At 49.0% G+C, this 17,617-nt stretch overlaps 2 protein-coding genes across 3 annotated transcripts in view; both read right to left on the bottom strand.

Annotated features, from left to right (window-relative positions):
- EDC3 (enhancer of mRNA decapping 3) overlaps positions 1 to 9,354 on the bottom strand; it is a 28,844-nt gene extending 19,490 nt beyond the window's left edge. Inside the window, exons 1-3 of one of the 2 annotated variants that reach the window (XM_075160517.1) lie at positions 9,282 to 9,354; positions 6,654 to 6,835; positions 4,882 to 5,195 (exon numbers count right to left, since the gene is read on the bottom strand). In XM_075160517.1, the coding sequence (XP_075016618.1) occupies positions 4,882 to 5,195; positions 6,654 to 6,817 (478 nt within the window). In that variant the 5' untranslated portion in view covers positions 6,818 to 6,835; positions 9,282 to 9,354. Of the gene's footprint in view, positions 1 to 4,881; positions 5,196 to 6,653; positions 6,836 to 9,252 lie in introns of both variants that reach the window. The other variant, XM_075160516.1, reaches the window with a different exon arrangement.
- A 2,712-nt stretch (positions 9,355 to 12,066) lies between these two features.
- Positions 12,067 to 17,019, bottom strand: LOC142086864 (cytochrome P450 1A4-like). The gene is made up of 6 exons (XM_075160513.1): positions 16,170 to 17,019; positions 15,827 to 15,953; positions 15,468 to 15,557; positions 15,256 to 15,379; positions 14,752 to 14,838; positions 12,067 to 13,525 (listed from the first exon to the last, which is right to left on the bottom strand). The coding sequence occupies exons 1-6, from the start codon at positions 17,007 to 17,009 to the stop codon at positions 13,219 to 13,221; spliced, it is 1,575 nt and encodes a 524-aa protein (XP_075016614.1). The 5' UTR covers positions 17,010 to 17,019; the 3' UTR covers positions 12,067 to 13,218.
- Between the last annotated feature and the right edge of the window lie 598 nt (positions 17,020 to 17,617).

The raw sequence follows: 17,617 nt of genomic DNA, 5'->3' as shown, positions 1-17,617 counted from the left end.
TCTGTAAACGACTCCGCGCTACCCTCAGCTGACCTGAAAAGCAAAATGTGGGGATAGATGCACCGCCGTGCAACAGACCCAGGGGACAGAAGCAGCTGATGTGAGCAGTGTGTAAATGCTGACGGAATAAAAAGCTGCACTAGAAAAGCTGCGAGAACAATGGCTGGAAAGCTCCCTGGGCTCCCCTGCAGACACAATGAACGGGAGCCAAGACTGTACCTCATCAAAACGAGACGTGCCGGCATTGTGGTGGGCAGCTCTCTAATCCATACCAATGGATGCCAACTCTGAAATACTGCTGACCCACACAACCGTCTGTCTTTTCAGACCGCATTACAACCCCGCAACAGAAGTTGCACAGAACATGGCAGAGGCCTCCTACAAACTCCAAGCAAAGTTACATGGTATTCTTCTTCAAGCATCACCATCAACAGCTGACGCTGTTCAGGGAAAAGAGGAGAAACACCTAGAAAAAGGGCAGGGGGAGGGAAAGGAAAACTCAAGACAGAAGAATTTGAGATAAGGCTAACAGGAGGAGTGTTTACTGCCTTCCAGGGCACTAGCGTGAGACACCAGACCAAGCCATTCCCTGAAAGCCACAGTTCACAGCTGTGCTTGCTTCCACGGCCTGATCCAGTCCTCTGCCAAGCAGCTACAGAAATCCAGACTTGTAGTCCAGCTCCTTTTGGATCGCAACTTCCAGTGCCTCTGCCCTGTGTGTGCATGCGTGAAGCTTATTAAGGACAACAGCACATGGCTCCACATCAAGTTGGCAGCTTCATGCCGCACAGAAAAGCACCTCCCTCAAAAGCTAAACAATACTTCCCAGGCTTTTTTTGTTTCTTGGGAAAAAAAACCTTTCATGTACAGCACACAAGCAAACGTAAAGTCTCTAGTGAGCTGGCCGCCTTCCTGCGAGATCCCTGTGGGAGCTTTTGCCGCCAGCCCTGGCACGAAGGAGCCCGGTGCCAGCACGGCACAGAAGCCATTGTTGTGAAACCTGCGCTGATATTTGTTGTTTATTGATTCCTGTCACACAAGTACTCCGAAGGGGGAACTTTGTCCCTGACTTAGCACGCTAAAGGGCATCAAAAGGTCAACTTTCAGCTGTACTAAACCCTGTATGACTTAAGTTCTAGATGACATCTCAGCCCATTCTTCTCCAGATGCCTGTACCCACCATCTCCACAGAGCCAGGACCTCTTCTGTCCCCCTCCTGAGATTCACACATCATTTGCCCTATTCTCCAAACACACACATTTTGGAGGGTAAGAGTTCACTTTTCTACCTCATTTATCCTAAAATGAATCCAACCTAACAATAATCTACATCTAGTACCTTGCTCAACTTGTTTCAAACAAAGTCTGTAAAAGAAAATCTGACCTGCTGTTGTGCTTACATAAAACTGACGCAAGCTATTTGTGGGTTGAAGTGGTTTTGAAGCACTCACTGCTCACCCCAGACCTACCAGACACTGGCAAAACAGCATTACATCAGGTAATCCCCCTACATGCTCCATCCAGCCAGAATAAAGCAAAGCAAGAGTTACTTTAGACATTCAGGTAGCTGACACTGAAGTTGGAAAGTTTTCCTAAAACCAACCAAAGTAACATACTCAAACAACTAACTGGAATTTAGGAAGAGTTAAGGAATTTAAAAAAAAAAAAAAATTAACCTTAAAAGAACCACAGCTCTCTTCCCACAGCAAGCACTACACTACGCAGTGTTTAGGCCTGGGTAGAAGTAAAACGCTCAAAACCAGACAGGCTTGAAGATGGTTAGGTCACCAAGGAGCGCGCGCCTCCCCCTCCACATCATTCTGGCCTTCCTCTTCCCATCAGGCCTATTTGGCAATCCCTTAAATAAAGAAGTGAATATGAAAAGAGTTACAACCCTTTCAGAAAATAATACAGCTGTTGGTGGGGGAGGAAGACTTCCAGAGGTCCAGGAACTTCTCCACATAAATAGAGTCTTTGATCTCCCTGTTTAACTGGCCTTGCCCCCCTTGGTTTTGTTTCTTTTCTAAACACAAAGGCAAGGGAAAAAATGAAGTCATGGAAATACGCTGGATAGACACTGATGCTTCAATAATTAAGTCATGGAAATATGCTGGATATATACTGACGTTTCAGTAATTGCATGATGAAGATCTAGAAAGGAGCATAGCCCAGGGGGCTTTGAGAGAAAAAGAACATACCCAATTTTGGCACAGCATGAGAGCTGGCTGAAGATTCTATGAACAGAAATAAACATAACGGATGCTTGACGCCGAGATGCACTGATTGTATCTTTACATCATTCTCATTAGAGCCCATTAATTTGTATTTTCAACAACACAGCAAATAACATTTGTAATTACTTGTAGGGTGATGTTGTAATAGGTTATGGTTATACAGGCTTTAAATAGAAAAGCTTTATAATACTGCAATTTGTTTCCAGTTCCTTTTAGAGGAAAAACGGAGGCTGGCAATTGGGCAATTTTCAAATAAGAAAGATAGCAGGAATGAGGAAATCATTGTAACTGGCTTTATTCAGCTCTGCATTTTCTAACATTTGATGCTGGTGAAGCAGAATAATACACAGGGTGGAACAGGGAAGATTTCCACTTCACTAATTAAATTTGAATATTCACTTTAACAAATAAATTGTTAAAGAACTATTTGCTTTTTACGTAAATAGGCGTCAACCACACTTCTCTCAGAAATACTGCAGTAAAGAAAACACCAGTATGTCGCTCTTTGCATACTCAAACAGGGCTGTTCTTTGGGAGACTGAAACAGGACTGGGCAAAAAGATGTATACAACAGAAATGTATGGCACAATTGTAGTGTACCTGATAAAAGAACCTCTTTCTATTCATACTCCAGCTCATGTCCCGCCATATCATTTGTCTTCGCAGCCATCTACAGCCCCAGTCCCTCCAGTTCCACCATAGCCAGCGCAACACAGCATCTTCCTAAGAGCTCCCAAATATCATCTGTGCCTCTCCCAAACGCCAGCCCACGTAGCTGGAGGCTGTAAGGAGAGGCAGCTGCTTCCTTCGGTATCTTTGCTGCTCCTCTCCATCCTCTGTTCATACACATCTTTTCCCTGTTACATCCCAAATTACTGTAGTGTCCACCTCTACTATTCTCAACCCAACCTCTAAGCTCATGCCAGCAGTGACAGAAGAAAGGGTAAGAGATCATATCAGAATGTTGGGTCGGGGGAGAACATGAAGAGCGTTTTTCTTCTTAAATGTTGTCTTATGTGTCCTAAACCTAAATGAAGTAACGCACCCTGAAAATAAAGGCTGGTATTTCTCAGCAACAGGAACGTGAATTTGCAGTTTGCACCCCAATCCATTTTGGAAGTACATAACAATGCCCTGCTTCTGTCCTGAACGAGCAATAGAACAGCTTTTGTGACCATTTTTCTTTACGCTAACATCTTCATAAGAGACACACAGAACAGTCTGCAGCATTTTAAATTCAGAAAGATTAATTTCCTTTAATGGGCTTCAAGGAAAAAAAAAACCAAACAACTTCAAGTCAGTTTTGGCATGGGAAGCTTGCCAAATTCCCACAACACAACCAACATCCCATCAAAAATGGTCCTAATAAATAAGGAACCTATTAAATAAGGTTTAATTATTTAACCTAATGAAGAAGACCATCCACATAGCCCCTTCTTACCCACACGATTCTGAAGGTTACTCTGGGCAGGCTGACTTCTGAAACAGCGAGTACGTGGCTGCGAGGCACCTACGTAACACCAGCCTTTACAGGCAAATAACAATATCATAAATTCTGTTACAAGCTTCCCAACCTGTTAACTAGGTTGGCTACAGGACTGCGCTGCGCAAACAACGTGCTCAAGCACTGCCTTGGACCCCCACATGGAATACCCTGCAGAAGCCAGGGCAACAATTGATTTTCAGCTGATAAAGTGCTATGATAAATAGGGATCCGGCCTCCGCTAGAACCAGCTGCTTTCTGCTGTTCCTCCACATCGGTCAGGAGCAAGCCCAAAGAGCACACACAAGTTAAGGTTCTCACCGTAATCTACTCTCCAGTCATTCAGCTTGAACAGCACTTACTTCTCTGCAGTAACTTTTCCTTGTGTCTAGCAAGGAATTCCTTGGGAATCGAAAGGAATGAAAAGCAGAGTGAAAGTTGCCTCCAAAGTACTCTAGTGATAGTTTTAAAGTCTCTCCACAGATGAAAAGGAGCTAGAATTTATGGTCTGCACCAGCATGATGGCAACGGAGACATCAGCGAAGCAACCCCGTGTCCAATATACCCTGAACACATTTCTGTAAGGTAGCCAGAAGCCCAGAGAAACAGAATGTATTCTTCTTTGAAAAACAAAACAAAACAAAACAAACCCAACAAAAAAAAACCCACACCACCCCCCCAAAAAAAAAACCCAACCAAACAAAAAAAAAACAGTACAGAAGTGGCAGACCAGGTCAAACAACCTGCTTCACCCAACTATTCTTAGCCAATAAAACCATTTTTTATCTCTGTATAAGGGCATTTTATGGAAGTGTACACATGTATCTTTATAAGTCCAGTCCTGCAAGCTTTAATGAAACTGCATGAACATTCATACCAAATTATGGATGAGATTAAATCTTTTATGATTAAGTGATGATGCAAAGATAAGTGCCAGACGTTTGGAAGATCTATACTTATAATATTTTGAGGCACAGCTTGCGAAGTTTTTCTCCTCGCCATTTATCTTCCTCTTCTCCAGACCTTCAGGTGGCAATACAAGTATAAAAGCAAACAAAGCACAGTTTCCAGCACCGTTTGAAATGTTCTTGCTGAAGAAGGGAAGATGATGCAGCGGTAACTCGGGTAGGCAAAAGGGAAGTTGCAGGATAACACGTATACTCACAGGAATTGTGTCTACGACGGAAGCCTTTGGATTGAGTCAGTGTTTCCACATGTCGATCCATGTAGCTCTTGGAGCACTGCTGCTGTGGAGAGATGATAATATCCTGATTCTTCATGTCTGTTCTCCTTGGGATATTCTGCGGGGCACTGCTGGAGATGGGCTTCTTTAACACCTTCCCAGTGCCATTCTGACTGGGACCCACTTGGCATCCAACACCAGGGATGCCCATTTCTGTCTGCTGCAGGTCCCCACACTGTCTGCTGTCCCCTGGCCCTGGGATCTCCAGAATTTTCAGCTCAGTAATGTCACCTGCCCTAAAAACAGGAAAAGAAAACCAGACATTGAGGAATTTGGCATCCGAGGTACCTTTACAAAAAACAATCCCTAAAGAAAAACATGCAACATCGTACAGTGGATTTTTTCTGATGCCAGTATCAATAGAAACAAGAAAAAAGATTATTTTAATACACAAACACAGAGGATATTTCCACAGACATCAAAATATTCAACTGAAATGGTATGAATCTTCAAAATAACAACTCAAGTATTTCCACATTGCACCTGGATTGTGTTTGAAAGGTTCTGTTCCTAGCTGAAACAGGAATCAGTCAAGCAGAAAATGGAAGCAAGTGGCACAGACCTTTGCAGAAATCTGCATTAATTTAATGGTTTCTAGATAATATAATTAATCTCAGCCTTGAGGCTACTATTACTTTCAATCCATTTCTAGAGAAAGCTACCCTTAGATTAGTGCAATTCACGCTCAGACAAGGATGGCGCTTCCTGTTTCCTCAGAAAAAAGATAAAGAAAACTAATACAGCACTGGGCATGAGCCAAAACGAAACAAAGAAGTGGTTACAAAGACCTCCATTTGCACTGATTGCAAGAAATAAATCAGAAGTTAGGGTCTTCTATTTTAAACTTAGTCAGTGTTTGCCCAACTGGGATATAAAAGTAGCAAGAGCTTGCCACAGACTTCCACACATCTCCTGGAAGAATATGGTCATCGTCTTTCCCCACTCTCTCTCTTCAAAATCCAAGAAAAAAAAAATTTAGAGTATTGACTTCAGGGAATCAACCTTATTTAAAAATCAGTGACTCAAGAGTCTTAACTATTGTAATATGCCAGATAACAGGAAAACATCCAGTGACGAGTGACTCTCATTTATTCTTTTTAAGCACAGTGTTACCAGAAGCTGGTGGGAACAAAGTCCTAAGAGCTACAATACTGCTGCATCGATTTGGCTTTTGGTTCAAAACTCTCTCCTGTCTACACAGAGGAAAGAACATGGCAAGAGACAGAGGGGATGGAGCTGGATTTAATAACTGCACTTAATTTAGTTTTATTGGGGCAATAATTTTAATTGATCTACCACTCTGCTTTCTCTTCTGTCATACTTCAGTTACATATAGTACACATGCTGAGGGCCAAGCTTTCAGAGAGTATGCCAGCCCCCTCAACTACCTGAAAACCGAACAACAGAATGTATACACACAATACATATATATATACTCACACACATAGCCTCATCCACAAATAACCTCCAAGTGCGAGCTACGCCACTTCTAACACTAGGATCGCAGAGCCAGAAAATAATCTCCTGCACACAAACTACAGAAACACGAGAGGCACTTCTCACCCAAAGACGCTCAGTAGCAGCAGGGAGATTTAAGGCAAAGAGACCATTTCTGGGGAAAAACAAAACAAAACATCCAAACCACCACAGACCTTGCCTGGAAAAACACAGGAGGAAAAAAGACAGACACTAACCTGAAGGTGACTTCTGGCACGAGGCACTTGACCCCATTATGGAAGGGCCGTGTCAGGGAAATGGTCTGGCTGACCTGATCCACAGCAGACACTCGTCCTTGGTAGACTCCCAAGCTTTCTCCACAATTAATTGACACAATGCTCCCGAGCCAGTCCGTAGCCATATTTCCGGCACACAATTGCTGTAAAGAGACACAGGCCTGGCTGTAACAAGATGCAGAAACTGACAACCCAAATCAGCATCAACGGCATCCCCCGGCCCAGAGCCCTGGCTCCCACCCAGGCTCCGGCTTTGTCAGCTTCTCTCTTCTTTGTGGGGTGGAAATAACATCCATACAGACACCGGGGATCACAGCGAGCCTGTAAATCCCTGGACAGGGCTCTGCCTATATGATTGTCTGTAACACAGATCACCGTTTGCATCATTAAGGAAATAATTTTCTAACTGAATTCAAGATTAACAGCTTCCAACAGCAATATTTAGTATTTAGTTCTGTCTGCAGACATTCTCCCTGTAATTTCAAACAGGGAATTTATCTTCACTTCCTTTTTTAAAATTTTGGCATACGAACACTGGGGCAGAACAGTTTTTGTGAAGACTCAGCAGTGAGAAGATTGATCTCTGCACATACAAATGAAAGCCAACACCTTTAAGGGAACAGACAGATACAGAGCGGGGGGGTGGGAAACAACACTGGAGACCAGGAGAAAGGTCTTCATGCTCTCCAGAGCCATTATTTATTATTACTGCCACAATTAGATAAATGAAAAAAGAAAGTTGCGCTCCCTTCCAGCATAGAGTTCTACCAGAATACAGGGGGGGAAAATGCACTTTGTTTAGTTAGATGTTCAGTCCCACGTAATTCCCTCAGTTTTGATGCTTGACTAAACTTGTATCAACACACTTTGAAGCAGCTAAGCACATCTTTTGATCTGAGATTTCTTCCTCCAGACAAAGAACACAGGAAGATGACAGGCTCACTAGCATCTGGGGAGCGTGAAAGAGCTGACAAGCTCATAAATGAAAATTACTACAGTATATATTTGCCTTTCATGCTGTAATCAACAGTAAGAGGGAGAACACGATATTTATTATAAGGAACACAAAGACAAAAAGCACAGGAGATAACCCAGGAAGATTAACATCAACATATAAACCACATTTCTGTGAGAGTCATTTTAATTCTTTTCAACCCCTTCCTGTCCTGAGCTTCTTGGAAAAAGATGCACGGAAAAAAAACCTGGCAATAACTAGGATGCATGCATGCTACCAGAACTAACTCACTTCCCCCAGCTTTCAGGGGACTGAAAACAGGGGATGCTTCAAAGGGAAGGAAACACTAAATTTGGTCACCAAGCTGTAAATTCGTCAGGACCAGCCTCCTCTCTTTCCTGTTCCTGTGTATTTATATTAACCCATGATAACAATGTCTGGGTTCCGAGATGGTGCCGATGAAAACCACTTTCAAAACACAGATAACACAACCCCGAGTACCTGCAGTAAAACTAAAATTTCATTCCCTTTCCTGCTTTTTGTATCTCTTTTTGAAAACAAGGAAGAGTTCAGTACACACCACCATCTTACAAGAATCCTTTTCAAAAATAAGAGCCTCCTTTTACCAAGAAAAAAACCCCATAAAATCTATGTTTGCGTGCAAACATAATCCAAAACAAGGGAAACTCCTCATCTCAAAGGATCTCATTCTACTACTTTGTGTGCAAATCATTCAGAAGAAGGAATGAACTACACATGCAGTGAATGATTTACTACATCACACGTGAGAAACATGAGCACGTTTGTTTGTTTACATACACCTGGAAAGTCAAACCTCCTGTCTAATATTCTGTCTTATATTCCATGTTTTTGTCATACAACTCGCAGATATCTTATATTCCCCCACATCTCTTATTTCAAGTGTATATTACTGATGTTCCTACAAGTTTTAGAAGAAACTCAAGCCACAGAGCTTACTCAAACATGCATGCAGCACTTAATAAACACAGTTTGTAAGCGACAACTTAGCATGTGATGAGTCGATAGCTTTGCATGCCGGGCACTGCTGCTTGAGAAGAAAGATGCCACTATGCATGTTCTCCCTATCTGAAGGATGAGTTAGCACGGAGGTGGTTTCCATCATTTAGGAGGAAAGCAGCCACCGAGCCTCCCCGCCCTGTACCTGAGAGACAAGCTGGCATGGGATATATGCTCCCAGCAGGTCTCGTCTCCCCGGGCTGGATCAGGGTGGGCTGCCTCCAGCCTGATCCCCACAGGAAAACACAGGCCCCACACACAGGTAAACACAGGGCCCCCACCGCCCGCGCCTGCGTGGACCCCAGCAAGAGGCGGCCTGCCGAGGCTTGGAGCCCGGTGAGGGGAGGCGCTCAGCCCTGCCTCCGCAGGCCTTCCCTCCCCAGCCGCTCCCCGGCCCGGCCTCCCCACGACGGCCCCGGGCAGCCGGGGAGGGCCTGGAGCCACGGCCGCACCTCACGGGAGGGCCGGGCGAGGCCCAGCCCCCCACCGAGGGCCCCGGCTCACCCAGGCCCGCTCCCGCCGGCCCCCCCGGGGCGAGGGGACGGGGAGGGGGCTCCCCCGCCTCACCTGCACCCGCCGCTCGCTCCCCGCCTCACCCGCGGCCCCTCCGCCTCAGCGACGCTCGGCGTCTCCGTCACTTCCTGCCTCGCCTGGGAGCGGCGCTCAAGCCACCGGCGGGCGACCATAGAGAGGCGCGGAGGAGCTGACGCTTAGCGCATGCGCAGTAACGCGGCGGCGAGGCGCCGGCTGCGCTCTACGCATGCGCGGCGGGCACCCACCGCCCCGTCTGCAGCGCCGAGCACCGCCGGGCGCATGCGCGGTACGGGCCCGCCGCGGGCCCCGCCGTGATGCCACCCCCCTGCACCCCCGTCAGCGCAGCCTCCCGCCCTCCCGCGCCTCCGGCACCCCGTCTTGAGTGCTCCGGTCTGCCACACCTCCGTCACCGCCATCACATGTCTGCCATCTCCATCCCACCTCCACGGCCGCTGTTACATGTCCGCCACAACGCCATCGTCTCCATCTCCCCTCTGTCACCGCTGTCACATGTCCTCCCTCACCTCCATGGCATCCGTCATGTCTCCACCGCCTCCATCACAGCTCCACTGCCTCTGTGACCTCTGTCACCCCTCCATCACCGCTGTCACATGTCCTCCATCATGAATCCCTCACCTCCATCACACCTCCATCATCACCTTTGTCATACCTTCATCACCTCCATCACACCTCCATCACCTCCATCACCTTCGTCATACCTTCATCACCTCCATCACACCTCCATCACCTCCATCACCTTCGTCATACCTTCATCACCTCCATCACACCTCCATCACCTCCAGCACCTTCGTCATACCTTCACCACCTCCATCACACCTCCATCACCTCCATCACCTTCGTCATACCTTCACCACCTCCATCACACCTCCATCACCTCCATCACCTTCGTCATACCTTCATTACCTCCATCACACTTCCATCACCTCCATCACCTCCATCACCTCCATCACCTCTGTCACACCTGCAGCCCCTCTGTGACCTCCATCATCCCTCCATCACCTCCATCACCTCCATCACCCCTCCATCATCTCCATCACTTCCATCACCCCTCCATCACCTCCATCACCTCTGTCACACCTGCATCCCCTCTGTGACCTCCATCACATCTCCATCACCTTCATCACACCTCCATCACCTCCATCATCTCCATCACCTCCATCACACCTCCATCACCTTCGTCATACCTTCATCCCCTCCATCACACCTCCACCACCTCCATCACACCTCCAACACCTCCATCACCTCCATCACCTCTGTCACACCTGCAGCCCCTCTGTGACCTCCATCATCCCTCCATCACCTCCATCACCTCCATCACCCCTCCATCATCTCCATCACTTCCATCACCCCTCCATCACCTCCATCACCTCTGTCACACCTGCATCCCCTCTGTGACCTCCATCACATCTCCATCACCTTCATCACACCTCCATCACCTCCATCATCTCCATCACCCCTCCATCATCTCCATCACCTCCATCACACCTCCATCACCTTCGTCATACCTTCATCCCCTCCATCACACCTTCATCCCCTCCATCACACCTCCACCACCTCCATCACACCTCCGACACCTCCATCACACCTCCACCACCTCCATCACTTCCCTCTGACTCACCGGAGGAGGCACAGACACATCCATCTCCTGCTTTCTCCTTGGATCCATTAAAATCCAAAGCCGGAGGCTGTTTTGCTCGTTACTTGGAGGAAGGAGCGGGTGGGGTGCTGGATCCGTGCGCCGGCTGACCTTCCCGAGCTAAATGGCAGGCTGTGCCAGGGACGCTAATTAAAAACAAAATCATTACGATAGCAGTCGGTAACAATAACGCGAAGGCGAGCGAGGTCACGGTGGGAGGAAGGCTCCTCTTCTCGAGAGCAGCCTTTCCACGGCACAGCCACAAAATTAAAAATAACTCCGTGGTACAATGGGTGGCACCATTAAAAAAAGCCACTGAATTATTCGGCTGTCCTTTATGTCCCAGTGATGGACGGAGTCAAATATTAACCTTTCTGCACTTATTTTGATTTTATCCCTGTGTGGGGCGAGAGTAGCTCACCCCACAGCGCATCCCAGGGCTCCATCCCAGGGGAGGAGCACACTTTTCAGCAGAAGACTGAATTTTGCCCAGATTGCCGATATTATACCCCCGTTCGAGTGCTCGGCTAAACATTTGTGCCTCATGAAAATGTGCCTGTGGGACAAGAGCGCTTTCCTACCCCACCGAGCTGGAAACCCCAGAGGGCTGGTCGCTGCAGGGATGCCACTTCAGGTATGCACAGACCCCAATTTTCCATACACTCCCTTATTATTTGCATGGCAATTTAATGTTTCTTGCCTTTTTGCTTTTTTAAGGGAAGTTATACAAAGCCTCGGAAACAATCGTGCTGTGAGAGGGGGAAGCACGGAGCAGGCGATGGCCCGAGGCATCCCTCCGTGGATCGCCTCCCTGAGGGTTGTGAAAGGCTGTTTTCAAGCTCTTGGTTCATTTTTTTCAGGGATAGAAGGGCTAGTCCTGATTTTTAGTGAAATCCTGAACTGAGCTGGAGCTCGGCATCCCCTCCCCACAAACCCCAGCTGAGGCTTTAGCTTCTCTATATACCCAGGGGGAGGACCAGAGCCAGCACCCATGAGGACTAAAAACTCCCCCTAATGCCACTGGTGTCCAACCCGGACAGTAAAGGAACAGCCGGCTCATGTCCTCATAGGGAAAACCCTGATCCAACATGTCCAAGTCAGATTTTTAAGGGTGATAGAGAGGTGGGGGGGGGTTCCCCCCCCAAAAAAAATCTTTTCCCAGTGGAATAAGACCAGCAAGAAACTTAAGAAACTTTCATATAAGTATTTATTGGGTTAGAAATACTGTGCAGTTTATATCCCAGCATATGGACGCGTTCCACACAGGTAGAAACAAGCAGGAATCGCGGCTCCGTTTGCCACGAGAACTCACCTTCACGCTGGCTAAAGCAGATTGCAACATAAGGCAGCGCATCGCCTGCAGTCCTCAAACCCTTGCTCCTTTTATTAGTCTGAATATAGAATCTAATGCTTGCTAAAAAAAAAAAAATACTGGTTTAAAAAAAAGCAGCAAATACATAGTCTGAAAGCCAGAAGTGTTCTACTGTGCCTCTTACTGCTTCTTGTCCCTTATTCCCAGTCCTTTGATATTTTCCAGGAGGCTTCTTGTTAGCAGTTTAGCTAATATCTCCGTTTGTGAACAGCACTACTTATGTATATATATATTTTATTTCTTTTCTAGTAGGGTGTCACCAAGGATCGGTAAAACCACTCAGGGATTCATTTCGTGAATTTACATTCAGGGAATTTATCTGTGCGAGGGTGCACCCGAAACGGGTCCACTCGAGATGGGTGCTGGCGCGGGCATAGGTCTGGCATCTGCATCGCCCCGAGAGCCCCTCAGCAGGCGGCCGGAGCCGCGGGGAGAGCCCCTTCCCCTTGGCACACGGAGCTGAAGGCTTTGCAAACAGCTCTGCCAAACGAGCTTGAAAGACTTCCACCCCGTGGGAGAAGGCCGCCCAGGTTTCTCAGGGAGGAACCTGCAGGTTTATTCCTATTTGGTGGATGAAGGGAGTCGCCCACGGTGGCTCCAGCTCTGCCTGCGGCACCGGGCAGGGTGAGGACACCCCTACTGACATCCCACAGCTCTTCTCCCAGCCCAAAGCATCCTCCTCCCCGCCGCAGGGCTGCGGTCCCCCTGGACCTCCCCATGATGAGCGGACTGGAGCTCTGGTGAGCTTTTCTGCAGGCAAGGGCGATGGAGCTGGCTAGGGGGGCTGCGAGGAGCCCCACAAAGCCGGCTTTATCCCTCCCTGCTCGCATTTACGTGAGATGAACAAGCCTCCAGTGAAGCAACACAGTGAGGGGCTGTGTTGGCTTCTAGAGAGCATTAGCAAAAGCAGGCTGAGTGTCCCACTCCAAGGGCTGGCTTTCTTCTGCAAAGGGATGCTTCCTCCCGCGGCTTACGGAGAGCTCTTCATGGGAAAACGCTTCTTAATCTGGAAGCACTCACACTTCTTGTATTTCATTGTCAATCCGTACTGAGGAGTGATGTCCACCTCCTCCCCGGGGCGGAGACTGAACTCCAGCTGCTGCAGCATGGTGGTCAAGAAGAGGAAGATCTCCCACCGGCCGATGGACTCCCCGATGCATCGCCTCTTCCCCAAACCGAAAACCATCATTTTGTCGCTCTCTGTCCTGCTTATTTCGGTCCCCGTGGAGTTGAGGAACCGCTCGGGGTTGAAGGTTGAGGGGTCCTTCCAAAGCTTCCTGGAGCGGAAAGGAGACACACCTGAGGAAGCCGTTTTCACCCATCGTGATGGGGACAGCAGTCAAAAAACCCCTCGCAGAGAGCAGCATTGCAATACTTTCTCATTTCACCATCCAAAAACTTTGGCAACCTCTATCCCTGATCTAAAACGCCAACTGTGTGTCAGACCCCATCAGCTCAGTCTATTGAAACCTCTATTTCAAACTCCGATTGTGTTTGCCTGTGCAGATACCGGGGATGGATTTAATTCAGCCTGTAATAACTAGAGGTCCTGCAGTGTCAGCTGAAAGGAGGAAAAGAAAATCTGTGCACAGAAATCAGTCAGCACCTCTTAAAAAGGAAGGATGGAGACCTGAGGGTTTTCCCACCTTGAATCCTCCCAGCAAAACTTCCCAGCGTGGCTGCTGGGAAGTGCCACGTGGGATTTTCCAGTGCCTTAGCTGAGAATTTCTGCTTGGGTATGGGGAATCCTCTCCGGCCCTAAAGACAGGATTCCCATTGCAATGCTCACCAGCGTATGTAGGAGCAGGAGGAATATTGCAATATTTCTGCGTCGTTGGGCTATTTGGATGCAAAGGTCTCGAGCTTCTGATCCAAAATACCTGATCTGGGAACCACCTTCTGGGTCAATCTTTAGTCAACTTACCCCCCCCCAGGAGGGTCTCTACTGGGGAGCAGCGGAGGGGTAAGATGGGGCTTTGGCTTCCAGATCCCCTTTCATTCACCAAAGCTGATTATCAGGCAATAATGACCCCAGCCTATTGAGTTTAATGAGAGCCACGTCAGGACATTTTTCTCCCTGAAAGAGGGAACCAGGCAGTTCCCGTTGAGCACATCCAGAGCCGTCAACCCGGATCACAAGGGCTGCTTGGCAGGAGGACGTACCGATTCCTGATTATTCAGCAGCCCAAGCTGCCAACCCTCGCACGCGCATGGAAAGTCCAGTGCGTTGAGGACATCACCACATTACTGCACATAAATTGGGTAAACCCTGGTGTTGGGGAGTTGCTGAACCAGTGACCAAGTCAACCCAGAGCAGCTCCATGCCCAGGAGAGTCAAGACTGGGCTCAGCATCAAACCCACACAATTTTTGGTTCAATCTGCTTTTTCCTGCCTTCACGGCCCATTTGGCTTTTGAGATGTTGCTCTAAAGGATCAGAGCGATCTTAATGCCGAGCAAAGCCATCACAGCCTGGGTAAGCACGGGGGATTTGGTATACTCACTCATCGTGATTCACTTGCCACTGGTTGATAAACACGCAGGTATCCTTGGGGATGTAATAACCATTCAGCACCGTCGCTTTGGTCGTACTGAAAGAAACACGACGGAGGGGAAGAGGAGTTAAGAGGAGACCCGCAGCTTCGTGTCCTAGAGGTGTTTCATTTTCAATGCCCTATTTGTACTCTTAGGACTGGGTAGGAAATACCCCAATTTGGGAGACTAAATAGTCTGGGTTAAAACTTTTCCTCAAATAGAAAGATTCCGGTTTCAGGAAGCTGGATGAGTTGTGATGTGGTTTTCTCCCAAGGCAAGGGGAAATATAAACGCAGGGGTGTAAGCCATGACCCACCATCCCTCCCGTACCAAAGGGTCTGGGGTGAAACTGCCCTCAAAGCCATTTCCCCATAGCAGGGATCGATTCCCAGGCAATTATCTGCCTAAATGGCACCTCCCAGAAAACCACCCCAAAAAAACCCCAAATAACGTGTCAGCTGCTCCAGCCTTACCTGTGCGGGATGGTGAAGGGCAGGAAGGAGGAGTGCCTGAACATCTCCAGGATAAAGGCTTCTGTGTAGGGCAGCGTGCCTCGGTCCGACAGCCTCGGTCTCCTCTCCCGGCCGATGGTTTGGTCTGCGGGAGGTCGAGAGGAGGGAGCGGGTTGGGGTCAGCCCTCGCCAGAGAGGTTTTGGCCCCGGCGGCAGTGGGCTCATGGACTCACCTAGTTCTTCCTGGATCTTCTTCTGGATGTCGGGGTACAAGGCGACGTACATGAGGCTCCAGGATAAGGCAGTTGCCACGGTGTCGAAGCCTGGATGGACATGAAAAAGGCATTTAGTTACCAAAAGAAGACAGGCGAGCAGGTATTTACAGACCCTATCACTCTAGATGTTTGCCACGGAGCAGTTCCCCACCAGCTATCACTGAAAAGCCATCTGCTCTGGTCACCACTCAGGAAAGCGCCCCTGAGCCCAGCAGCAACTCCAAACACCCAAGCATGGCCAAGGTCTCACCCCGACGGCCCCGGTTCCCCCACCCAGCCTCCCAGCAGAGAGACTTTACCCTCAGAAATGTTCTCACCTGCCCCAAAGAGGTCGTTGACGATGCTGATGATCTTCTCATTGGAGAGCGGGACACGGGCATCCTCCCCTGCGCTCTTCTCCTTGCAGTGCTCAATCAGCGAGTCCGTGATGTCCCGGATGTGCTCCTGGGGAAGAGCCAGTGGGTCAGGGACATCATGGACACCCAAGGCTGGGGAAACCTCCCCCACCCAGTGCCAGCTCCTGGGAGGATTAACTACAGACTGGAGAGCTCCAAGGAGCTTTCCTGGGCAGAGGTGGGGGAACAGGAGAATATCCGCTTCTCCCCATGGCAGCCAATTGTAGGCATCTCCACCCTCATCCAAGAGCATCCAAGCTCTTACCTTATCAAAGCTGGTGTAATGCTCCTGGACAATTTTTTGCACAAAGAAGTTGAAACGCCTGTTGATGTCCTTGAAGAGCTCCATGGTGCGGCTGGGAAGATACTGGAGCACGGGGATGAAGTCAGCAGGGTTGCCAGCACCAGCCACGTCACCAAATTCATTGTTGAGGTTCACGAAGCTGAGCAGCTCTTGGTCGTTGTGATCATAACGCTTGCCAAAGCACATGGCGCAGATGACGTTGGCCACAGAGACCACCAGGTACTGGTTAAGGTCAAAGCTCTTCTCCTCATCCATCAGCTGCAGGAACTTGGTGACCAGGTAGTCGGCCTCCTTGGAGACGTGCTCCTCCAAGAGGCAGGTGGAAGAGGAGGTGGGGCTGGGGGCGATGGAGAAGGTCTTCAGGGCATTCTGGGCCAGCTTTCTGCGGGCTTTCCACACCTCCCCTGAGTCGGGGCTGAAGGCCAGGCTCTGGCCATTCGAAATGTATTGGAAGCTGTGGAGGTCAGGGCGCCCCATGAAGTCTTCTCCTTGCTTCACCAACGCTTGCCTGATGGTGTCCAGCCCGCTCAGCACCAGGACGGGCCGGGTGCCGATCCTGACCTCCATCACGTCCCCATACTTCTGGCTCAGCCTGGTCAGGGCCAGGTGCGTGTCCTTCCTCAGCTCCAGCACGTTGCCGAGGATGGGGTAGCCTCTGGGTCCTGGGGGGCTCTTCAGCCCCTTGGGCACATGCTGCCGGAGGGACTGGATGAGCAGGAAGACCAGGCAGAAGACGGCAGCCACGAGGAGGACCTCGGTGGCCGACACTTGGCTTCCCACCAGCGACATCGCAGCCTTCATCACTGCTGGCACGTAGGAACCTTAGTAAGAAACCAAAGAGACATTATGAAGGAGGGAAGGTCCATGGAACACCTGTAGTTTGAGACACTCTTAGGAGCAACTGCGGGCAGGAAGGCTGGGTTGAACTTCTGATCCAGAGCTGCATCATTTTCTGCACTTTAGGAAACTCTTTGCACTTAAAAGCAGTTTTTTGCTAGCCAGGAGTGAGAGGAACAGGTTGCATGGCTTTTTCTCTGTGTGCCCAGGGGTAGGAAACACGCTCTCTTCCCTACAGGACCTCTCTTTTATACTGCAAAGTCTTTTCCAGAGCGCTTGACTCTGGAAGAGCTGAATCCTGTTTTGAGTCATCTGATTGCTCGTGCTGAGCCACTGCTTGCCAGCAAACTAAATACAGCATTGCCACAAATCTTCCTAAAGATCGATGGCCACGAAAGCTCACCGTGGCTGTAGCGTGGGGCTGGCAGGCTGTGGGCACCCTGCTCCCAACTCTGTCAGAAATCCCTTAGAAAATCCCGAGCCAGGAGTAGAAAGAGGCTGGGACCAAAATCCCACCTGCCCTTGGGTTTGGCAAGGTGCTACACCCCATTGTGGGACACCCAGGTCCCATG

The sequence above is a fragment of the Calonectris borealis genome, chromosome 11 (assembly GCF_964195595.1).
Source record: "Calonectris borealis chromosome 11, bCalBor7.hap1.2, whole genome shotgun sequence".
NCBI classification, from domain to species: domain Eukaryota; kingdom Metazoa; phylum Chordata; class Aves; order Procellariiformes; family Procellariidae; genus Calonectris; species Calonectris borealis.
The sequence above is the reverse complement of the archived record's forward strand: the minus strand, read 5'-3'. Positions and strand labels throughout refer to the sequence as shown.